The sequence below is a fragment of the Pleurodeles waltl genome, chromosome 2_2 (assembly GCF_031143425.1).
Source record: "Pleurodeles waltl isolate 20211129_DDA chromosome 2_2, aPleWal1.hap1.20221129, whole genome shotgun sequence".
In the NCBI taxonomy this organism is placed as follows: Eukaryota; Metazoa; Chordata; class Amphibia; order Caudata; family Salamandridae; genus Pleurodeles; species Pleurodeles waltl.
The window spans coordinates 1026870219-1026895306 of record NC_090439.1 but is presented as its reverse complement, the minus strand read 5'-3'; the positions used below and the strand labels follow the sequence as shown (position 1 = coordinate 1026895306).

The following is a 25088-nucleotide window of genomic DNA, read 5'->3' as shown; positions in this document are numbered from 1 at the left end:
GGAGCCCACCACGAAAAAGCTGTCAGAAAGGTAGTGCAGGCGCCCCCAGCCCCACACAGTTGAAATGCGCACTATCTGCTATGTGCATTCCGAGGGTGCTGGTGGGCCCACTCTAGGCTACGACATAGCACTCAGCTCCTTTAAGGGAGCCGAGTGCTATCTCGTAGCACTGTTTCCGCTAGACTGACCGTCGGGAATGCTCTAGTACAATGTTCCAGCTGGTCAGATCGGTGGGAACATTGTAATAGGGTGGTGGGCGGGGACTCCACTGTCATAGCAGTGGTGTGTCCCGCGTGTGGACCGCCAAACTCGTAATAACCTTGTAATGTCCTTTGTTAAGCCTTGCAGCATGAAGCCACAGCTACCAAGGATTGAGCTCAAAGTGATACAAACAAGCTTGACTGGACCCAAGACAGTTTTTGTGAGTGTAAGGCCCCATAGCCATATCATCTAAAACACTCAAATCCTCACAATACACAAGACGGAACACAAGGCTTCTGCTATTTTATTAGGAAACAGACAGTAGCTAGTGCATTGTATCTTTTTAATTCCGCCAGTACCAAACTCGCACAAGGTCAACCTGCAAGCAGATTTCTACCTACTGTGAGCTGATGAAAAAACTGGATTTTGTGTGGTTGTAACAATCAGAAAATATATGCCAACTTTCAACATGCAATTTTTGTTAACAATAAGGAAGCTAAGAAGCCTATGGGCCTCATTACGAGACCACCAGCCGCACTCCAGGTGGTCTGACCGCCACGATATGACCCTGGTGGCCCGACTCCTGTCCCAGTCAGGAACATGGTTCCCAACAGGCTGACGGCAGTCGGAGTCATGGTCAGCTATGGCGATGCTGAGTTCAATACTGCGCGCTGTTCACGAGTTCAGTTTCCGCCAGCCTTGTCATGGCGGGGACCCCGCCATGAAAAGGCTGACGGAAACCCAGTGCTGGGGGCCCCACTTCCCAGCACTCTCAGAATGCGCACTGTTTGCTATTGCAGACAATGCGCATTCCGAGTGGGGCACCTTCTGCGTGACGACATTGGTCTCTGTTCCATGAGGAACTGAAGCCAGTGCCGCCGCACGGTTTCCCATGGGCTGACTGGCAGAAACCTCTGATTTCAGAGGTTTACGCTGGTCAGCCCAGTGGAAAACTTGTAATAGGGCTGGGGGGGACCAGCTCCATTTCGGTCTCCTCTTCACAGGTCTGGCAGTCCGGATTTCGGACCACCAGGCTCGTAATGAGGCCCTAAGTCAATGAAAATCTGAATTGTGATCCTAGCGCATCTGACTTGTACTCAAACCCATTCATTGTACAAACAAGATCCATGTTAACATGTATAAAGGCCTGTGGCAAATATAACATCAAATGTATAGAAAAAGCATTCTCATATCCCACAGTGGGATCAAAATAAGGGGGAGTAGGAGGTCCATGGGGAGAAAGACTAGGACGACCAGGAAGATAATTGTTGGACCTGGCTTTTTGACGGGGTCATCCCCAAACTTTTTGCCTCCTTCCTCCTATTTTTTTCTGACCTGTTGTTGTTGGCTTTTGACCTCTGGGACCTTTACCACTGTTAACCAGTGCTAAAGTGCATATGCTGTCTGTGTAAATTGTACTATTGATTGGTTTATCCATGATTGGCTATTTAATTTACTTATAACTCCCTAGTAGAGTGCAATATATGTGCCTAGGGCCTGTAGATTAAATACTACTAGTGGGCCTGCAGCACTGGTTGTGGGTGCCACCCACTTCAGTAGCCCCTTGACCTTGTCTCAGGCCTGCCATTGCAAGGCCTGTGTGTGCAGTTTCACTGCCACTTCGACTTGGCATTTAAAAGTACTTGCCAAGCCTAGAACTCCCCTTTTTCTACATACAAGTCACCCCTAATGCGTGCCCTAGGTAACCCCTAGAGCAGGGTGCTGTGTGGGTAAAAGGCAGGACATGTACCTGTGTAGTTATATGTCCTGGTAGTGTAAAACTCCTAAATTCTTTTTTACACTACTGTGAGGCCTGCTCCCTTCATAGGCTAACATTGGGGCTGCCCTCACACAGTGTTGAAGTGGCAGCTGCTGATCTGAAAGGAGCAGGAAGGTCATATTTAGTATGGCCAGAATGGTAATATAAAATCCTGCTGACTGGTGAAGTCGGATTTAATATTACTATTCTAGAAATGCCACTTTTAGAAAGTGAGCATTTCTTTGCACTGAAATCTTCTGTGCCCTTCAATCCACGTCTGGCTAGGTTTAGTTGACAGCTCCTTGTGCATTCACTCAGACACACCCCAAACACAGGGTACTCAGCCTCACTTGCATACATCTGCATGTTGAATGGGTCTTCCTGGGCTGGGAGGGTGGAGGGCCTGCCCTCACACAAAGGCCTGCCACACCCCCTACTGGGACTCTGGCAGACAGGATTGAACTGAAAGGGGGCTTGGTGCATTTCTTAGATACTATTTGAAGTCACCCCCACTTCAAAGGCACAACTTAGTATAAAACAGGGCCTCTGCCCTACCTCATCAGACACTTGCTGGAGAAGAAACCTGAACCAGAAACTACATCCTGCCAAGAAGAACTGCCTGGCTGCTCAAAGGACTCACCTGTCTGCTTTTCTACAAAGGACTGCTGCCTTGCTGTTGGCCTGCTGCCTTGCTGAACTGCCTGGATGCTTAAAGGACTCACCTGTCTGCTTTTCTACGAAGGACTGCTGCCTTGCTGTTGGCCTACTACAATACACAAGACGGAACACAAGGCTTCTGCTATTTTATTAGGAAACAGACAGTAGCTAGTGCATTGTATCTTTTTAATTCCGCCAGTACCAAACTCGCACAAGGTCAACCTGCAAGCAGATTTCTACCTACTGTGAGCTGATGAAAAAACTGGATTTTGTGTGGTTGTAACAATCAGAAAATATATGCCAACTTTCAACATGCAATTTTTGTTAACAATAAGGAAGCTAAGAAGCCTATGGGCCTCATTACGAGACCGGCAGCCGCACTCCAGGTGGTCTGACCGCCACGATATGACCCTGGTGGCCCGACTCCTGTCCCAGTCAGGAACATGGTTCCCAACAGGCTGACGGCAGTCGGAGTCATGGTCAGCTATGGCGATGCTGAGTTCAATACTGCGCGCTGTTCACGAGTTCAGTTTCCGCCAGCCTTGTCGTGGCGGGGACCCCGCCATGAAAAGGCTGACGGAAACCCAGTGCTGGGGGCCCCACTTCCCAGCACTCTCAGAATGCGCACTGTTTGCTATTGCAGACAATGCGCATTCCGAGTGGGGCACCTTCTGCGTGACGACATTGGTCTCTGTTCCATGAGGAACTGAAGCCAGTGCCGCCGCACGGTTTCCCATGGGCTGACTGGCAGAAACCTCTGATTTCAGAGGTTTAATCTGGTCAGCCCAGTGGAAAACTTGTAATAGGGCTGGGGGGGACCAGCTCCATTTCGGTCTCCTCTTCACAGGTCTGGCAGTCCGGATTTCGGACCACCAGGCTCGTAATGAGGCCCTAAGTCAATGAAAATCTGAATTGTGATCCTAGCGCATCTGACTTGTACTCAAACCCATTCATTGTACAAACAAGATCCATGTTAACATGTATAAAGGACTGTGGCAAATATAACATCAAATGTATAGAAAAAGCATTCTCATATCCCACAGTGGGATCAAAATAAGGGGGAGTAGGAGGTCCATGGGGAGAAAGACTAGGACGACCAGGAAGATAATTGTTGGACCTGGCTTTTTGACGGGGTCATCCCCAAACTTTTTGCCTCCTTCCTCCTATTTTTTTCTGACCTGTTGTTGTTGGCTTTTGACCTCTGGGATCTTTACCACTGTTAACCAGTGCTAAAGTGCATATGCTGTCTGTGTAAATTGTACTATTGATTGGTTTATCCATGATTGGCTATTTAATTTACTTATAACTCCCTAGTAGAGTGCACTATATGTGCCTAGGGCCTGTAGATTAAATACTACTAGTGGGCCTGCAGCACTGGTTGTGGGTGCCACCCACTTCAGTAGCCCCTTGACCTTGTCTCAGGCCTGCCATTGCAAGGCCTGTGTGTGCAGTTTCACTGCCACTTCGACTTGGCATTTAAAAGTACTTGCCAAGCCTAGAACTCCCCTTTTTCTACATACAAGTCACCCCTAATGCGTGCCCTAGGTAACCCCTAGAGCAGGGTGCTGTGTGGGTAAAAGGCAGGACATGTACCTGTGTAGTTATATGTCCTGGTAGTGTAAAACTCCTACATTCTTTTTTACACTACTGTGAGGCCTGCTCCCTTCATAGGCTAACATTGGGGCTGCCCTCACACAGTGTTGAAGTGGCAGCTGCTGATCTGAAAGGAGCAGGAAGGTCATATTTAGTATGGCCAGAATGGTAATATAAAATCCTGCTGACTGGTGAAGTCGGATTTAATATTACTATTCTAGAAATGCCACTTTTAGAAAGTGAGCATTTCTTTGCACTGAAATCTTCTGTGCCCTTCAATCCACGTCTGGCTAGGTTTAGTTGACAGCTCCTTGTGCATTCACTCAGACACACCCCAAACACAGGGTACTCAGCCTCACTTGCATACATCTGCATGTTGAATGGGTCTTCCTGGGCTGGGAGGGTGGAGGGCCTGCCCTCACACAAAGGCCTGCCACACCCCCTACTGGGACTCTGGCAGACAGGATTGAACTGAAAGGGGGCTTGGTGCATTTCTTAGATACTATTTGAAGTCACCCCCACTTCAAAGGCACAACTTAGTATAAAACAGGGCCTCTGCCCTACCTCATCAGACACTTGCTGGAGAAGAAACCTGAACCAGAAACTACATCCTGCCAAGAAGAACTGCCTGGCTGCTCAAAGGACTCACCTGTCTGCTTTTCTACAAAGGACTGCTGCCTTGCTGTTGGCCTGCTGCCTTGCTGAACTGCCTGGATGCTTAAAGGACTCACCTGTCTGCTTTTCTACGAAGGACTGCTGCCTTGCTGTTGGCCTACTGACCTGCTGAACTCTTGTCTGGCTGTAAAAGTGCTCTCCAAGGGCTTGGATAGAGCTTGCCTCCTGTTCCCTGAAGTCTCAGGAACAAAAAGACCTCTCTCTTTCACTTGGACGTTTCGTGCGCCGAACTTTTCGACGCACAGCTTGTTCCGTGGCGAAAAAAATGCTGCACACCGACACTGATCGACGCGACGCCTTCGGAACGACCGGAACTTCGACGCACAGCCTCGCAAGGACAACGCCGCCCGACTTCCAGAGGAGAAATCGACGCGACGCCTGCTGTGAGAGCGAAACTTCGACGCACAGCCCCGAGGAACGACGCGCAGCCAGAAAACAAGCAGGAGAATCCACGCACAGACCCGGGACATCTGGTAATCCCCGCGACCCATAGAAAGAAACTGCCCGCGTGCTGGAAAACGACGCACGACTTCCCTGTGTGAAAAATAACGACGCAAGTCTGTGTGTGCTGGGGAGAAATCGACGCACACACTATTTTTCCACGTATCTCTTCTTCTGCGGCCCTTTGCGGAGATTTTCCACCAGAAACCAGGTACTTTGTGCTTGAAAGAGACTTTGTTTGCTTTTTAAAGACTTAAGACACTATGGTGGTCATTATGACCCTGGCGGATTACTTCCGCCAGGGCCGCGGGACGCGGTGGCACCGCCGACAGGCCGGCGGTGCCCCGCGGGGCATTCTGACTGCGGCGGCTTAGCCGCGGTCAGAGAAGGGAAACCGGCGGTCTCCCGCCGGTTTCCCGCTGCCCCCAAGGAATCCTCCAAGCCGGCGCAGCTTGCTGCGCCGGCTTGGGGATTCCGACTCCCCCTCCCGCCATCCAGTTCCTGGCGGTTCTCCTGCCGGGAACCGGATGGCGGGAGGGGGAGTCGCGGGGCCCCTGGTGGCCCCTGCAGAGCCCATGCCAACGGCATGGGCACTGCAGGGGCCCCCGTAAGAGGGCCCCAAAATGTATTTCACTGTCTGCCTTGCAGACAGTGAAATACGCGACGGGTGCAACAGCACCCGTCGCACCTTCCCACTCCGCCGGCTCTATTACGAGCCGGCATCCTCGTGGGAAGGGAGTTTTTCCCTGGGCTGGCGGGCGGTCTTTTGGAGACCGCCCGCCAGCCCAGGGAAAAACTCATAATACCCTCCGCGGTCTTCTGACCGCGGAGCGGTATTATGGAGGGCGGAATTCTGGCGGGCGGCCTCCGCCGCCCGCCGGAATCGTAATCAGGCCCTATATATCACTTTTCAGTGATATCTTTACAAATTCATATTGCATCTTTGATCGTTTTGACCTGCAAATACCCAGATAAATATTATATATTTTTCTAAACACTGTGTGGTGTATTTTTGTGGTGTTATATTATGGTACTGTATGATTTATTGCACAAATGCTTTACACATTGCCTTCTAAGTTAAGCCTGACTGCTCGTGCCAAGCTACCAGAGGGTGGGCACAGGTTAATTTTGGATTGTGTGTGACTTACCCTGACTAGGGTGAGGGTTCTTGCTTGGACAGAGGGTAACCTGACTGCCAACCAAAAACCCCATTTCTAACAATAATGATGAAGAAAACCAAAACCATAGGGTCCAGGTGGACCAGGAGCAGAATGAGTAACACCCAGAAAAGGAGGTAGAGAAATGACCAGGAATAAGAGGACAAGAAGGAGGAGAAACCCACTGTGATTCTATGCAAGGTAAAAGGACATTCCTATGTTTAAAGATCATACATGCCAACAGACCTGTTTCATGTAGGAGACTCATGATTATTTAAGCCAAAATGGCTTTATTTTACTTTTCTCCCACCTAAAATTGCCTTAGCTTTAATGCACATCAATGAGGAAAATGAAGTCCCTTGTTTTTTTTTTTTTTAAATCTCCCTTTCTAATTGCAAAACGTTGCCATTTATTAGAGATAGCTGTGCCATGTTTTCCAGATCCATTTGTGATGTGCTGCGCCAGACCAGATTTTTTCTTTGAGTTCTGGGTCTTGTTTACTCCATTATAAAACAGCACAACATGTCCCAGAATTCAAAGAAAAAAAACTCTGAATTACAGCAGCTAATCACACATGGACCTGGGAAACATGGCATTTATGTACAGTGATCACACCTTTCATAAATGATTGCCACTATTCTTGAGCCAGAGCCCCTTTATAGACACTGTCTTTCTCAGCTCGCCCAAATCGCTCCTTCATACCCACAGCTATTAAATTACAGTCTGTATGTGACCAGAGTTTGTAAAACAAAGTAATGCAGAAGATGAAATTGACTTTCATTGCCTCTGTTCGCCATGGAACCGCCCTCATGACTCTGCATCAGTTCTTCTACACCAGTGATTTAGGAGATCTCACAGTAACCCACCACTTTCAGCCTTTGCAACCTCTCTCAACCAGTGAACACCAGCCACACAATAATCACCTGGTCCCCGATCACCACTGCCACCTCAGCCATTATGTCACATGCTACTTCTGGGCACCCACCAACCTCTGCCCCCCACCCATCTCTTCAACCTCAGAATCAACCCTATCAGCACGGAACTGACCAACATTCTCAACACCTCCATCTCTACAGCAACCTTCCCGGGCGGTTGGAAGCACACCAAGGTCAGACCCCTCCTAAAGAAACCCTCCGCTGTCCCCGGCAACGTAAAAAATTACAGACAGATCTCCCTGCTCCCCTATCCTGCTAAAGTACTTGAGAAGCCATCAACCAACAGCTCACTGAATACCTTAAAAGGAACCACCTCCTCGACACCTCACATTAGGCGTTCTGGGCCAACCACAGCATGGAGACTGCACTGATTGCCGCTACTGACATCAGGACCCTCCTCGACCGAGGAGAAACGGCAGCCCTAATCCTGCTGGACCTCTCCGCTGCATTCGATACAGTCTAACCCCACACTCTCCTCAACAGACTCCACAACATGGGTATTCAGCAAAATGCCCTCAAATGGATCGCCTCTTTCCTCTCAGGCCGGACTCAGCGCATCCACCTTCCTCCCTTCACCTCAGCACCCAAGAACATCACATGCAGCGTATCCCAAGATTCATCCCTCAGCCCCACCCTTTTCAACATTTACATGACGCCACTTGCAGACATTGTCAGATCCTTTCAACTCAACATAATTTCCTATGCCGATGACACTAAACTGATCCTCTCGCTCGAGGACCCCCACAATGCCAAAACCAACTTCTGCAATGCCATGACCAATGTGGCAACACAGATGAGAGTCAATTGCCTCAAACTAAACACTGACAAAACTGAAGTCCTGATCTTTAGGAATAACACCTCCGCATGGGACCATAGCTGGTGGCCAGCAGTCCTCGGACCAACACCCCCTCCATCAGACCACGCACAAAACCTCAGCATCATCCTTGATAGCTAACTGTCCATGAATTGACAAGTAAACTCAGTCACCTCCTCTTACTTCTACATCCTCTGCAAGCTCCACTGAACTTTCAAGTGGATCCCAACTGACACCGGAAAGACCGCTACACCTTGTCACCAGCCGCCTTGACTACGGCAATGCTCTCTATGCCGGAGTTTTCACCCAGCTACTCAAAAGACTCCAGACTTTACAGAGCACCCCTTCCAGACTCATCCTGAACCTCCCCAAATGTACCAGCATCACCCCCCCACCTCAGGAACCTCTACTGACTCCCCATCCAGAAGAGATGCCAGTTCAAGATCCTCACACTCGGGTACAAAGCTCTACACAACCAAGGGCCATCCTACATCAACCATCGACTAAGCTTCCATGTCCCAACAAGACACCCGCGGTCCCACTCGCTCAACCTCGCACACACACCCCTCATTCATCGCAGCCGGGGCTGCTCCTTCTCCATCGCAGCCAAGTCCTGGAACAACCTGCCCCTCTACCTCCAAACAGCTCCCTCTCTGGTGGATTTCAGAAGGAGACTCAAGACACGTTTTTTTGACTGAGACGCGACATTCTCAGCACCCGGATACCCTTACAGTTGATAGTGCTGCTCTATACAAATGCTGATTGATTGATTCCATTCCGCACAGACAGGAGTGTCATAGAAGACAAGTTCTTACACATTTACATTTCTGAACATGTAAGATGTGGAAAAAAGTAAGTGGAGTTACATACTCTGAAGTGTTGACAGTTTAAAGCAAAAGGTTAAAACAAAGCCATTTGTGGCTATGTTTGCACCTCTAAGTCGGGACTGATCACAATATTAGGAAAAGGAGGGAACACCGGTATTTTCCTTTGTGAAGCCTTAACTTAAAACAGCAAACACGAAGAAATGAATTAAAAAGTATTTGAAAGCTCTCGATATCATGTCAGAATAATTATTACAGCGGAGGTTGGGGGACGGGGTAATTTTCACAGAAATACCAACATTTTGAACCTGATAAGATGCAGATTTTTAAAAACAATCGGGAGAATTGATTTTTCCACTAAATCTCCTAGCACATATGCTGTTGTGTAGCAGAATAAGAGTAAATTGAGGCCATCGTTTTACCATGCACAATCGATACCCCATTTACATCTATGCTACAAGACGGATTGCAGTGGTGTAAAATAGGACCCCCGCAAACCCTACGGAGTGGAGGTCTGCAGGGCCCCCCTAGCACAGTACGCTGGTCTGTGAGCTCCTAATTGACTCCGCAGTTGGGGCCCATCCTTGTTCTTTGCAGGGGGGGCTCAATTCTCGCTACGCGACTGACATATTGTGCATTTATCTGTTCGCAGGCAGATTGGGCCTGGAAATTACCCTGTGACATGTGATGCTCTAAAAGCCGTTTGTAACGCTTTGTTTACTTTCCGCAGTAACGCTCGATATACATTACATTACACCTTTTGGCGAATCACGTTCAGAGTTCAAGTATCTAGAAAAACTGTCCAATGAGGCGCTAGCCCAAGATGGCCCAACTCGGCCACCGTACTATTGTCATTTCCATGGTAACCGCATACGCCGTTTTGTCTCGCAAAGGTGAAGGAGTTTGAGGTTTGAAATAACAGGTGGAGAAGAGGCACGGCCATGGGTAAAAGTAAGGAACGCAGTCGAAATATCTTGTGCTGGGTCAGGGGTGGTATTCTGAAAGTACCGGCGCGCGCTACATCAGCAGTTCCAACAACTTGCCGGCCATCTTCCTTGTTTCAGCAGTGCGCAGGACTCTCTAGTTGCTTGCGTTAATGGGTTGGGATCTCTACGCATGCGTCTCTTGCGGGCGCGCACCCTGGTAGGAACTTCACTATTTCGTTCTTGAGAGTGATGTGTGTGCGCGTTCGTGTACTCGCTTAGTTTGTGGTTGTTTCGTTTAGAAGTGCTTTCTACAGAGTCTGATAAAGTACTCATATCTGTCTTTACTTCTTAATTTGCAGTTTTTCTTTGATATTTCTTACCTTTGTCGCTTAATTGGAGTATAAGGTTTTAAGAATGTGATTTTTCTTGTAGAGGGAGTGGGGTATGGCGAGGGACGTCGTAGTCTGCAAACAGGGTTAACCACCCTTCCGAGAAAAAACATACCGGCCATTTGTTCACGATTTATGGTTCTGCAAATCCTGAATGTAGGAAGCTGGCTATCTATTTAATTTGCCGATAAGAGGGCACTGTACAGATAGCCCAGGCGACGCTTATTGGTTTACAGGGTTTAAAGTAATAAACCCAGATGTTCTCTTTTGTGGTAGTGTGGATGAGCTTATCAGAGAGAAGTGCTAAGCATTTGTTGACCACACAGAATCACTAACTGAGACACAAAACTCGATAAGAAACTCAAGACCAATGTTTAGAAAAATATAGTTTCTTTTTTAATCGAATGTTTCAACAACAGAAAACTTAAAGGAAGGCAAGTACTGCTTCAGTTGTATCAATTTAGCAAGTAAGTAACCAGTTCAGTCAGATGTGTTTTGCAGTAAAGTCCTGAAAGCACTTCTACTGCAGTGAAGTCTTTGCGGACGGTCCTCGGGGATCCCCTGTAGGTTGTAGGGTGCAAAGGGTCCAAGGTCACTAAAAACACCAACAGTACAGTTTTACCTGCTCTGGGGTGTTGGGGTGTAGTGGTGGTGGCTGAGTCGGGTGCCTTCTGCATTGCACGGTTAGCGATGAGGGGGACCACCTAGAAAAAGACTGCACAGGGGGACTAGGGGACAAGTGCGTGAGTTCCCAAACAGGGGGCTCGGGTGGTGCGGGTCCTGGGAGCAAGGGAACACCACTGGTTGTAGTGGACCTTGGCCGTGGAACTTGGGTGCAGCATGTTTTAGTCATGGGGTGCTCCTGCGTCAAGGCTCCCAGGGTTCTGGGGTGGACCTGCAAAAGTGGGACATAACAGGGCAGCTGTGTCACTCTTGGTGATGTCCTCTGCATTGCTGACGTCCTTCGACTGCTGGTCCTCGGTTATGGGACTGGAGTTCCGATAGGACTGCAAACAAGCTTTGGCTGCTGCAAGTGGTCCGGTACCCCAGTTATTGGTGCAGGACTGCCCTGGTGGGACCTAGTGTCCTCACACTTGATTGAGAGACAGATGCAACCTCCTGGAGAACAATGACCTCCTCCTGGATGGCTGCTGCATCAGAGGGGCTGGTAGTCAGCAGAACCGTGCAGTTGGTGCCTGCAAGATGCAGGGAAGTGGTGCCTGCAAAATGCAGGGAAGTGGTTCCTCCACACCAAGGGAGATGCTGACGACTTGGTTTAGTGCTGGAGACCCTCCAAGGCTTTTGGAGGAGGCCCAGCTGCAGGATGAGTTACGTTGTCACAATTGTTGGGATGGAAGCAGGTAGGCAGGCAGTGTTTTGCACCAAAAGTCTACCACCAGTCCGCAGTTCTTGCCTCTTTGTCTCTTCTTTGTCCTCTTCTTTTTGAGTCAGACAAATCTGTTCTGGTGTCAAGGGGGCACCTAAATATTCAATTTAGGGGCGTTTAGGGGAGTGTGGAGTAGTTGCCAATGGGCTACACCCCCATTACAGGCATAACCCTGTCAGAGAATTCCTAGTTCCACAAAAAACAAGACGTTGGAACCCATCTTTCGTGGTGTACACCAGGCTGCCCATCTTAGGGGTGTGGCTAGCCTGGTAATGCATCATGCTTACCTGCATAGCTAATTTCCCACCTGTCCTGGTGCCAAATGGGCTTCATGGCATGGGGTGCAACTCCCAGGTTTGTGGGAAGCCGGGGTTGCATACCAAATGAGGCAGGGTCTTTGAAGTCCCTGTCCTTGGTATGCAGATTCACTAGCTATCCTGCAGGAGGACGTGATAACACCTTACTCATGAGCAGGCATTGTTTCTGGCCTCTGAAAGTATGGGCTCTCTCCTCCATTGGTTCAGAAACATGTCTGAGGTAGTGAGCTGGTCAATACCATTCAGCCAGCTTGGTGAGTTTCAGGGGGCACCTCTAAGGTACCCTTTGGTTGCATTCCTTAATAAACCCAAGTCTGGCATCAGTCTGGGTTTATTAAGACGAGGTGTTTGATACCAAACACCATAGGTTTCAGTAAAACCATTATGTAGTTGGGTAACTCATAGTGATGAGTGTCCTGTACATACCTTAAGATAGCTTCCCTGTTCACTTGCAACATCTGTAATTGAATTAGATATCACAGGGGCATATCTGCTTCTGCAGATATGTCCACACATCAAGTATAATGCACTCTGCCTTAGGGCTATAAGGTCTGCTGTAGGGATGACTTGCATATACTTAGATGGAGTGAGGGGGGCATGGCACAGAATATGTGTGTACCATGCTATTTTTTATCTCATGGCTGGCACTGTGATACACAGTCTACAATGGCAGGCTGTGTGCAGTTTTTAAGGGGTCCCTAAGGGTGGCACAATACATGCTGCAATCCTTGGGGACCCTCTCCAGTACCCAAGCCCCAGGGACCAGGAGTTCCATTTACTGAGGACTTACAGCGGTACTGGAGTGTGTGGCGATTGTACACCATTTACCTTGTTCTAAGGAAAAAGCACTGGCACTAGGGACCTAATTAGCAGGAATTCAGTGCACCTTAGTAAAAAAAAACCTCAGTACAGGTGAGCAAAAAGTGGGGGTGACCATGTCCAAAAGGAACATTTTCCTACACTGGATATGATTTTTACACAGAACTTTATATTAAATAATATGTATTTGTATTTAACATGGTCTTTCTATCTTTGTATACTTTTAATTATCTGTTGAGTCATTAAGGTAGCTATAGGGGTTTGCCATAAATGGGCATCTGGTTTCACTTGACTGGTACCAAGGTGCATCTTAAGATTGACTGCAATGGAGTGTGGATCAGATATAGAAACCAGGTTCAACTAAGTCAGAAGTTTTATATTCTGATTTAGTCTCTGAAACGCGACTCAGAAATCTTCAGAGTGCCCAGGCAGCAGGCTGTGGGCAAGAAAAGCTCCACTAACCCGGATAGTACTGTCAGAAGAGGTCCCTGTGAGGCAGTTGACTTTTGTAAAGAAAGCTCAGAGAGGGAGGAATTAAAAATTCGTGCCCATCAATGATCCATCCATGCTGGATACTGATGGCGCATCTGTTCGGTGAAAACTTCTACACTCGGACTTAGGGCCTGATTTAGATCTTGACAGTATTACTGCCAAAATGCCGTGGTGGCAGACCAGAGTACACCGTTAAGGAGACAGAGTTCTGTATGAAAGTACCATCTTTCTTGGCATGTTACCCCATTTTTACATGTATGTCAGTATGTTTTTCCCTATCTCAGTGTGATCCTGCTGGTCAGGACCCCAGTGCTCATAGTTTATGGCCTAATGTGTGTTTTGTGAATAGTGCTTAACTCTCACTGAGGCTTTGCTAACCAGAACCTCAGTGCTTATGCTCTCTCTGCTTTTAAGTTTGTCACTATAGTGTAGTGACTTTATTTACCAATTTCAATTGGCACACTGGACCCCCCCTTATAAGTCCATAGTATATGGTACCTAGGGCATTGGGGTTTCAGGAGATTCTTATGGGCTGCAGCATTTGTTTTGCCACCAATAAGGAGCTCAGACAAATCCTTCAACAGGCCTGCTATTGCATCTTGTGTGAAATAGTGCACACATTATTTCACAGCCATTTTCACTGCACATAAGTGACTTATAAGTCACCTATATGTCTAACCTTTGTTTAATGAAGGCTAGGTGCAAAGTTACTAAGTGTGAGGGCACCGGTGCAATAGCAAAGGTGCCCCCACATAGTTCAGGGCCAATTCCCGGAACTTTGTGAGTGCGGGGATGCCATTACATGCGTACACTACATATAGGCAAAAACCTATATGTAGCTTCACGATGGTAACTCCGAATATGGCCATGTAAGGTGTCTAAAACTATGGAATTGTCCCCCCCATTCCAAATCTGGTATTGAGAAGCCAATTCCTTGTATCCTGAGGGCTCCACTATGATACTGCCAAACCAGCTCTCTGAGGCTTGCGATGCAGCTACAGCTGCTGCCACCTCACAGGCAGGGTTCTGCCCTCCTGGGGTCTGAGCAGCTCAGTCCAAGGAAGGCACAACAAAGCATTTCCTTTGGGAGGATGGTGTTACACCTATTTCCAAAGGGAGAGGGTGTAACATGCTGGGGAGAGGTACCCTACCCCATCTTCTGGAAATGTTTTGAAGGGCACAGATGGTGCCCTCCTTGCATAAGCCAGTCTACATCGGTTCAGGGACCCCCAGTCCCTGCTCTGGCGCAAAACTGGACACAGGAAAGGGGAGTGACCACTCCCCTGTCCTCCACCAACCCAGGGTTGGTGCCTAGAGCTCCTCCAGTGTGTCCCAGACATCAGCCATCTTGTTATCCAAGATGTGGGGACACTATGGAGGCCTCTGAGTGGCCAGTGCCAGCAGATGACGTCAGAGACTCCTCCTGATATGGTAGCCAATCCCCCTCTCAGGGCTATTTAGGGTCTCTTCTGTGGGTTGTCTTCAGATTCTACTTGCAAGTTTCCAGCAGAAATCCTCTGCAACTACTAATTCATCCTCTGACCTCGGATCAACCGCAGACTGCTCCAGGAACCGCTGTACCAGCAACAAAGTATCCAGAAAGGCTACTTTTCCTCTGCAACTTCAGCTCCAGCCAGCAACTGCAACAGTTTTCACGGTGTGTACTCTCTGGGGACTCCCTGTCTTCACCCTGCACCAGAAGGACTGAAGAAATCTCCTGTGGAGTGACGGAGTGACTCCCCTGCTCAAGCAGGCCCCTTCTAAGTCAAAGATCAGTTCTGTTGGATTCCTCTCTGGTGATGAGCATGCTCCTTGGAACACAGAGGGTAGACCCCTTCGACACAGACTGTCCTGAGGTCCTGCTGTCCCAATTTGGAGGAGGTTTAGACCTTGCCCTCCCCAAGAATGACAGTACCTCTGTGCACCACAACTTCTTCACCTCCTCAGGTCTCTGTGCACTATTTGCAAAATTCCTTTGTGCACAGCCTGGCCCAGGTCCCCAACACTCTATCCTGTGACGCTCAACTCGCTGAGTTGACCTCTGGCGGAGTGGAGCCCTCCTTTGTAGTGCTGCACCAACCAAATTTTTCACCTCCTTTGTCCCTGTGTCCTGGGACTCCAGTGGGTGCTGTCTGATCTTCTGACGGCTCTCTGAAGTGATGAGAGCCCCCTCTTCCTCCTCACACAGAGTTGAGGCCCCCAGGTCCCCCCTGGATCCAGACAGCGCCACTTTGACACAAAACACAACTTTGCTGGAACCAAGGCTTGTTGGAGGAAACCAGCGCCAAAACTCGCCTGCATCCAGTTTCTCTTCATGGGACATCCAGTGCATCACGCATGGAACCCGCTGATATCTTCCTTGGGTGCATTTCTGCAGTCTTCATCCAACCGAGGACTCTTCTTTTGAACCCTCTTCTGGGTTGGCAGGGGCTCCTGTCCTTCCTGGAACTTCTTTCGACTTCTGGGTTTAGTCTCCTTCCTTTGCAGTTCTTCAGGTCCAGGAATCCACCAGTCTTGCTTAGTTCTTGCAGTAACTCTATTCATGACTTGTAGTGTAACCTAAGGAAACATGTAGTACTTTACTCCTGCTTTTCTGGGCTCTGGGGTGGGGTATTTTATTTACCTTTGCTGTATTCTTACTCTCCCAGTGATTCTCTACACACTACACTTGTCTAGGGGGGAATTCGTGATTCGCATTCCACTTTCTTAGTATATGGTTTGTGTTGCCCCAGACCTGTTTTCTCCCGTTGTATTCTATAGCATTTCCTATTGTTTGCACTATCCTATGTCTAATTCCTTACTTTATTTTGGTCTCTAGTTTATATATTGTGTATAATACTTACCTCCAGAAGGAGTATTGCCCCTAAGAAATGTTTGGCTTTGTGTCACCCAAATAAACTACCTTTACTTTTGGTAACACTGAGTATTGTCTTTACTTGTGTATAAGTACTGTGTAACTATAAGTGGTATTGCAGGAGCTTTCATTGTCTCCTAGTTCAGCCTAAGCTGCCCTGCTATAGCTACCTCTATCAGCCTAAGCTGCTAGAACACTACTATATTTCACTAATAAGGGATAACTGGACCTGGTGTGGGGTGTATGTACCCAAAGTACCCACTACAAACTACAAACCAGGCCAGCCTCGTACATGTTCTGACCGCTGTATTTAGATGTATTGCGGCTTAGCCGCCGACCGCCACAACTGAGTGCCTTTCTGAGCCATCAGGCTGGCGGGTTCCCATCAAACATATTTAGATGTTACAGTCCTACAGGCAGTGCACTGGCGACAGATGGCTGATGGATGGAGGCCATTGTGGAACCCAGTGGATATCGTACAATGACAGTGGCTATGGAAGAGAGGTAAGTCTCACACACTGTACCTTAGCCATATGTGTTCCCCTGCACTACACACTGCACAACACACCACATATACGCTATTATCCATTGCCATGCCACCACAACACAACACGTACATGCAGAAAACACACTTTGCCATACATCCATGGCACAGCATACACACACTTTTGACACTACACCCATACACGATACAACCAACACAAAACACCCTCATCTGCACGAACACACAGAAAAGCACAACTATACACATCACAACAATAACCACCATACAACAACACTCACCTGAATGTGCCACACACCAACACAACCAAACATACACAACATCAGACCCATATGCAAGCGGCACACAATCTGACACAGCCACATCACCCACTTGCTCCCTCCACCTCAAAGAGCCAATCAAATCGCGCACACACACACACATACATGTAATGACTCACGTACACAACTGAAAGCACAACATCACATGGACACACAACAACATATTGACAAGTGTGAATGTTGCATCATTGTGCCAGCATTCATTTGTCAATGAATACTGACAACAAAATGATGAGTGTATGTGTGCTATATGTGCCTTGTACCAGTGTGTCTCCATCCGTGTCCAATACAATTGTGTTTCCAACATATGCATGTCACAGTAATTTTAACAATTACTGTGAGATGCACATGATTGCAGTGGTCCCAAGCTCATGTGCAGTGACCTCACTTCGTACACTGGCAATGCAGAGCCCCTACTTTTGAGTCCGCGGATTGGGGTGTGGGGGTGGGCTGTGTTTTCTCCGTGGTCCAGTTGCAGCAGCGACGGAAGGTCTTGTCCAGTCAAAAACAGAAGTGTAATCAGGGAAAAAAGGTTGGTTTTTACCTCATTCCCCTTCCAGTCCACCAACTCAGGCGTGGAGGTAGCACCGCCACTGTTGGCTTTGTCGGTAAGGCACATCGAAATCGAAATCTGCTCAGCGGGAAGGGTCAGCCGCTTTCTCCTATGACACTCAATGTAGTTCGGAAGTTCTGGTGGAGTCAGCTGGACTCGGCGGGTTATCAGCTATGGGACCACAAACATCTAAATTGGGCAGGGCGGATCGCCCAGTAGGTGCACATGTTTTTAGCGTTACTGCCAAAGGTCTAAATTGGGCCCTTAGTCTCCTTTTTGGAGATCAGATTTCTCCAGTGGGGCAAGGCTGAAAGCTGTAGCCAGACAGGACTCCACAGGGCCAGGTACCATTTCTGCTATGTCCTACTGAAATGGATTATCTGCTGCAGAAAAGCTTTAAGAGGGAGCAACTTGAATCTTTGGCCCTGTGGCAACTCACCTTCACCAGATTGATTTGGCAGGTTTGTCCCAGTCCTCCAGTCGCCTTCGGAACCCAAAATCTGTTAAGTCCCAGAATTTTCAGGATGTTAGGAGAAGCAGCTTTTATGCAGCCAGGGGCTCAAGGATCTCAGGAACAGTACTTGTGGGGTCAAGACTCACTCCAGCAAAAGCCACCAGCAGGTGCCTGGGCACAACCTGTTGGAAATGGTCAGCAGCGCTCTTCTAGAAAAGGGTCTTACAACATTTGCCCTATTGTTTGAGCAGGGGTCAGCCACCTGACACTTGGAGTCCATTTCTTTGTCCTGGGTACAAGTGGCAACAGGCTCAGCCTTTTAGGTCTCAACAGCAGGTGCAGTCTTTCTGTCTTCCACATGTGCAATAGTGTTCTCAATAGGGTGCCACATTAATGCCTGGCAGTAGCCTGTGGGTTTGGTGTGACTCCTGGACCCTCCCTAACCAATAGGGAAAAAGTTTCTAGGGGTAACCCTACTCACTTTTGTAGCTTTTCCTGGGTCCTCTACTGCAAACTATCCCACAGCTCCGCTCTCTGCTGAAATCCACGATGGTGAACCCCTTCTGCAGAGCCTATGTGTCAATTTCAGAGGTGTGCATAGGAAAATATCAACAAAGAGAGGGATCGGGAGAATTAAAGGTCCAGTGTACGTACTCCCAATGCGAATAACTGACACAAAAAAGTATACCGTTCCTAATTCTAGGGGAACAATTAAAGTTTCAGGAGCTAGAGCCCTCACACACCCAAATGGGTGTCATGCTTCATCACCGGAGATCTTTTTAAGTGTAAGGGTGGCTGCCGTTAAGTTCATAGAGGTCAGATCGTAACCCCTTTTGGATAACCAGTAAACAGATTAGTTTAGGGGGTTTCTAATCAATCTTAATTTCTTTCACTCTCCTGTCATAATGAGTGTCTGATCTCTATGAACTTAACGGCAGCCACCCTTACACTTAAAAAGATCTCCGGTAAAGAGCCCCCGAAAGGGGAGCCCGTCAGATATTGCACCAGCCGGTCTGACGAGGAGCTTCCCGATGATGAAGCATGACACCCATTTGGGTGTGTGAGGGCTCTAGCTCCTGACACTTTAATTGTTCCCCTAGAGTTAGGAACGGTGTACTTTTTTGTGTTGTGCATAGGAAAATAAACATCCTCCCCTCTGTGGTCACTTCAAACCAGTTCTAGGGGCAGCTCCTCTCCCACTGGAATTGGCACCTGCCTGACTAGCGTACCAAAAAAGGTCCCTGCCTAGGTGGTAGCTGACATTTTCCTGTGACAGGGTAAGCCACTTTCAAGTTAATTAGGTTCTTGGGCACTGTCCAAATGGTCCCCCTGCCAAGGGAACAAAACACATCCCCACACTCAAGGCCTTTATCTCATCCCTAGGAGCAAGTTCGCACCTCATCAAGGAGGCTACTCAGCTCCTGGGAGACAGCCGGAGCTCAAGCAAACAGGCCTCCATGGACTCTAGGCAGGGAAAAGGTAACATTCTAAACTTATCTTTTCCAAAATATTTATTACAATACTTTACCAGTGAATTGGGCTTGTAATAAATATATAAAAATGTTAAAGAAAGAAATTTGTTGTTGTTTCTTAGCCAGAGACAAGAACATTACAATTAATATGGCATCCCAGTGCTTTCCTATGGAACAGCTAACCCGACTTCAGTCAAAATAGCTTTTGGGACCTTTTCACTGTAAGGACATGCTTATCATTAAACCTTTACATGTCCTACTTTTATACATCATGCTCTGTGCCTTATTGATAGTAAGGCATGCTCAGGGATGACTTTTTATAATTTAGATTGTAAGGGTTAGAAGAGGGAGCTGACCAAGATAGCCTGTCCCTATTAGAGTTCTTTCCTAGTGATGCCCTTGTTCCTTCACCCTGCTGTTGAGGGAACCCACTCTTGAACCCACACTCTCTCTGGGCAAAGGGTGCCTACATCCTGCTGTCATGCAGCACTCAACATTCCACCAGTTTGGTGCCGCTCTGTAGGTGCTCAAATCAGTGGCTTGGTGTTCCGCACCTCCGCAGTTAAGGACTGCCCCGTGATCCAGGAGCACCGATGATCTCTCTACCTGATTTAGAGGGTTGGTGCTACATTGTACCTGAAGACCGCCAACACGAGGCTTACCATATCACCACCATAGGAGGCATACTCTTGCTCACTTGGAGGAGAAGCAGAGCTGTTTAGGCCGGGACAATAGTGGACATCAGCATGCGGGGGCGACCCAAGAGCAAGGACGCTGGGATCCTGGGGGACGTTCTGTGGTTCCCAGGTTGAGAGACCAAGAGGGATGCCAAGCCTACATCGCCTCAGTACCCATACTCCCAATAAGGTCTCTCTGAGGGCTCAGTGCCTAAAGCGGCCCATTTTAGGTGAGAAAACGATCATCGGCAATGACAGAAAAATAAGCTGGCAAGGACCAGGGCCAGCTCTTTGATCCCTGCCTCCACACTCTGTGCCCACATGATGTAACCTGCATGGGGGTGGAAGGTGCCAACTCATAATAATACTTTCACTTTGGCCCCTCTGTTCAAGATGACATTGTTATATTTCTAGTGAAACCACAGTACTCACCTCAATTTGGACTGTATAAAAGGAGTGGCCTACTGTCTATCCCTCCTCTTATCGACCTTGTTAGAAATGGGGTCTTTGGTTAGCAGTCAGGTTACCCCCTATCCAAGCAAGAACCCTCACGAAAGTCACACACAATCTAAATTATCCTGTGCCCACACTCTGGTAGCTTGGCACTGAGCAGTCAGGCTTAACTTAGAAGGCAATGTGTAAAGTATTTGTGCAAGAAAGCATGCAATAACACAGTAGAACACCACGAATATACACCATAAAAATACACCACACAGTGTTTAGAAAAATATGTAACATTTATTTATCTGATAAGATGCAGTTCAAAAACTATTAAGATGCAATAAGTATATTTTGAAATATCACTGTAAAAATGATATAAAGTGTCTTTAGTCTCTTAATAGCAACAAATGTCTCTTACAAGCACAAAGTACCTGGTTTACATGCAAAATCTCCGCAAGGAACTGCACAGGAAGGGATGCATGGAAAACAGGGAGGTGTGTGTCGATTTCTCGGGCCGCACACAGATGCGTCGTTTATTTTTCATGCAGGGAAGGCTTTGCTTCGATTTCTGGCACTCGGTCTTGGATTCTCTTCGGGTTGCTGAGTTTTCAGATGCCCCGGGGACGATGTGTTGAAATCCGGCGCTAGCAGGACCAAGTCACAGGGGCTGCGGCGATCCGGTGAGTGTTGCGTGGAAATTTCTACTGCACGGCAGGCGCTGCATCTATTCCTCTCAGGAAGTCTGGCTGCGTCGTCCCGGCTCAGCTTTGTGTTGATCCAGTGGACCGTGCGTCGAATTTCCGGTTGCTATGGTGGCGCTGTGTCGATCTTCTCCTTGCAAAGTCGGGCTGCGTCGTTCTGGTTCGGTGTGCGCTGATTTTCCCACCACGAGGCAGGCTGCACATCTTTTTCTGCAGACTGTGCGTCGATTTCCACCGCACAGGGAGTTCTTCTTGCAGGAATGAAGTCTTTTTGGTCCTGAGACTTCAGGGAACAGGGGGCAAGCTCTATCCGAGCACTTCTCAGCACAGCCAGAGCAGCAAGCCAGCAGGGCAACAGCAAGGTAGCAGTCCTTCTTAGAAAAGCAGTCAGGTGAGTCCTTTGGGCAGCCAGGCAGTTCTTCTTGGCAGGTTGCAGGTTCTGGTTCAGGTTCTTCTCCTGGAAGTGTCTGATGAAGTAGAAGTGTCTACCTCAGAAGTGTCTAAGTTGGTAGGGTCAGAGACCCTGCTTAAATACCCAAATGTGCCTTTGAAGTCAGGGAGACTTCAAAGAGTGGATTAGAAGTGCACAGGGTCCCCTTTCAGTTCCATCCTGTCTGCCAGGGTGCCAGTAGGGGGTGTGGCAGTCCTTTGTGTGAGGGAAGGCTACTGTCCTTTGACATGTAAGTGTCAGGCCCTCCGCCCTCCCAGCCCAGGAAGACCCATTCAATATGCAGATGTGTGCAAGTGTGACTAAGTGTTAGACTTTTCATCCTTTGCGTAGTCTCCCATAACTTTTTGCCTCTGTTTCCCAGGTAGTTGATGTGTGCTGGACTCTGTTTTTGCTGTTTTTGTTATTCTGGGCACTTTACCACTGCTAACCAGTGCAAGTGCTCCTATACAAAATGTGTATGTAATTAGTTCATCCGCGATTGGCATATTTGATTTGCTAGTAAGCCCCTAGTACAGTACACTAGATCAAATGCTACTAGTGGGCCTGCAGCACTGTTGTGCCACCCACATTAGTAGCTCTGTAAACATGGCTCAGACCTTCCATTGCAGTTTCTGTCTCTGCAGTTTTAAACTGTAAATACGACTTGGCAAGTGTACCCACTTGCTAGGCCTAAACCTTCCCTTTTCTTATATGTAAGACACCCCTAAGGTAGGCCCTAGGTAGCCCCAAGGGCAGGGTGCAGTGTATGGTTAAGGTAGGACATATAGTAATGTGTCTTATATGTCCTAACAGTGAAATATTGCTGAATTCGTTTTTCACTGTTGCAAGACCTGTCCCTCTCATAGGCTAACATGGGGCTACCTTTAAATCTGATAAAAGTGCAGACTCCCTTTGGGAGTGGATAGATATGTGAAGTTTGGGGTCTCTGAGCTCACAATTAAAAAATACATCTTTTAGTAAAGTTGATTTTAAGATTGTGTGTTTGAAACTGCCACTTTTAGAAAGTGGGCACTTTCTTGCTTAAACCATTTCTGTGACTCTGCCTGTTTGTGGATTCCCTGTCTGGGTCAGTTTGACAGTTGGGCTGGTTGCACCTCTCACTAGACAGTGACACAAAAGGAGCTGGGGTGTAGTCTGCATTTCCTGATGATCCCTCTGTGCTAGAAGGGAGAAGGGGATGAGTGGTCACTCACCCCTGAAAGGGCTGTGCCTGCCCTTGCACAATGCGGTCTCCAACCCCCTGATGTGTGTCTGGGACCTGGCCTGGACAAGGCAGGATTTCACAATCAAGAGAGACTTTCCTTTTAAAGTAGGCCTACTTCAGAGGGCAGAATGGGTATAAGAAGGGCACCCAAAACCACAGACTTTAGAACACTTCTGGAAACCAAGAGGAACCTCTGCCTGGAGAAGAGCTGAAGAGCCTAGGAAGAAGAGCTGTCCTGCCTGGGACTGTGCTTTGTGGAGCTATTCTGCAGTTGCTGCTTCTGTCTGTGCTAGAGGACAAAGACTGGACTTAGTGTTGCCTTCCTTCTTGTGAAGATCTCCAAGGGCTTGATTTACAGCATGCCTCCTATTGTTTGAAGTCTCAGGGACAGCAAAGTCTTCCCCCTACCAGCACCTTGAGCCTCTGGAGAGACTCCTACCTCTGCCAAGTGGTTCCCATCCAGTTCCTGGGGTCCTGAGAAGAGAAGCTGGCAGCCCAAGAGTGAGAAATCCACGCACAGACCACCATGCAGAGAAAAGATCGGCACTGTCAGTGTCCTTTCCTCGGGATCTGCACGTTGCAGAACAAAAGGCCCCCCTTCTTGCGTCACCAACTCATAAAGCTATTATAGCACAGAGTTATGATGAAGCCAGTCGGGGGGGAAGGGAATTAGGGTAGGGAACAACAGGGAGAGAGATCTGAAAAGAAAAGGTTAGAACAAATATGCATTTACTCATTCATAGAAATGTAACTCATCAATAGACCCTTGACTATATACGTCTCCGAGATATCAGATGGAGACCCCTTTTGAAATGAGGGAAAAGCCCCTTCTTTGAAACATAGAACAAGAGTAAACTACGACCTCAGAATCAAGAGATGGCAACAGCTTTGGACTATGATTACACTCAGAATATCAATCTTGTAACATCTATGCATTCACAACATAAACCTTTGATCATGACTTAGAAAATCTCAAATAATTAAATCTGCTTTTCACATCTTAAGCTTGTCAAAGAACAATGAAAACTATGATTTGCTTATCTCCAAAAATACTTTCACATTCACAACAATAAAGGCCGAAAAGTTTTTACTCATTGAACTTGAAGCGCTTTACTTAGTAATAGCAGGAAGCGCTTTTACGTGTCTTGCCTTAAAGCGCTACGCTCATTATGCTAAGGGGGCACTTTTACTCAAGTGGCCTGAACCACTTTGATTGTTGTGCCAAGAACCTTTTACTCCTGTGAATTGAAGCGCTTTGATTGCTGTGCCAAGAGTGCTTTACATCTGTGAACTGAAGCGCTTGATTTGTTGTGCCAAGAGTGCTTTACATCTGTGAACTGAAGCGCTTGAATTGCCGTGCCAAGATCGCTTTACATCCGTCAACTTAAGCGCTTGAATTGCCGTGCCAAGAGTGCTTTACATCCGTCAACTGAAGCGCTTGAATTGCCGTGCCAAGAGCGCTTTACATCTGTGAACTGAAGCACTTGAATTGCCGTGCCGAGAGGGCTTTACATCTGTGAACGAAAGCGCTTGCATTGCTGTGCCTAGAGCGCTTTACATCTGTGAACTGAAACACTTGAATTACTGTGCAAAGAGCGCTTTACACCAGTGCTCTGGAACGTTGCGCCAAGGTGGCTGTACTCTGGAAACTGAAAACGCTTTGCTCGTTGTGCTAAGGGGCGCTTTACCTTTGGAAGTAACAACTTCCTCCAAAATTGGATTCATCAAGGCCTTACCACTACCAGTATGACCTGCTCGTTTTTTAATGCACCATGGAAGCAAGGATACTTCGGTTGGATGTCACTCTGCCATTCAGGAACTCTGCTCTTCTTCAGAGAAACCCCCACGAGGTCCGACTGCATCGAAGTCTTCAAAATAGTGAGCAACGTGCTTGGGTGTGGCTGGGCTTTATAGGCCTGCCACACCCTAAGATGGCTGCTGCCTCTAAAAACATGGGAATTGTAGTCCCTTCATGGAATAGCACTGATAAATGCATCTTGTCCACCGTTGTCCTGAACCTGCAGCTCTGTGAGCTTTGCCACAGGCCAGACGACGCTGATGGCCACTTTGGAA

The 25088-nt window shown here is 47.9% G+C and overlaps 1 protein-coding gene across 3 annotated transcripts in view; it reads left to right on the top strand.

Moving 5' to 3' along the window:
• The first annotated feature begins 9897 nt into the window (after nucleotides 1-9897).
• Nucleotides 9898-25088, top strand: part of DNAAF11 (dynein axonemal assembly factor 11) — a 210929-nt gene continuing 195738 nt past the window's right edge. For 2 of the 3 annotated variants that reach the window (XM_069220770.1, XM_069220772.1), the window contains exon 1: nucleotides 9898-10007. In XM_069220770.1, coding sequence (XP_069076871.1) covers nucleotides 9998-10007 — 10 coding nt within the window. In that variant the 5' untranslated portion in view covers nucleotides 9898-9997. The remainder of the gene's footprint in view (nucleotides 10008-25088) is intronic. The other variant, XM_069220771.1, reaches the window with a different exon arrangement.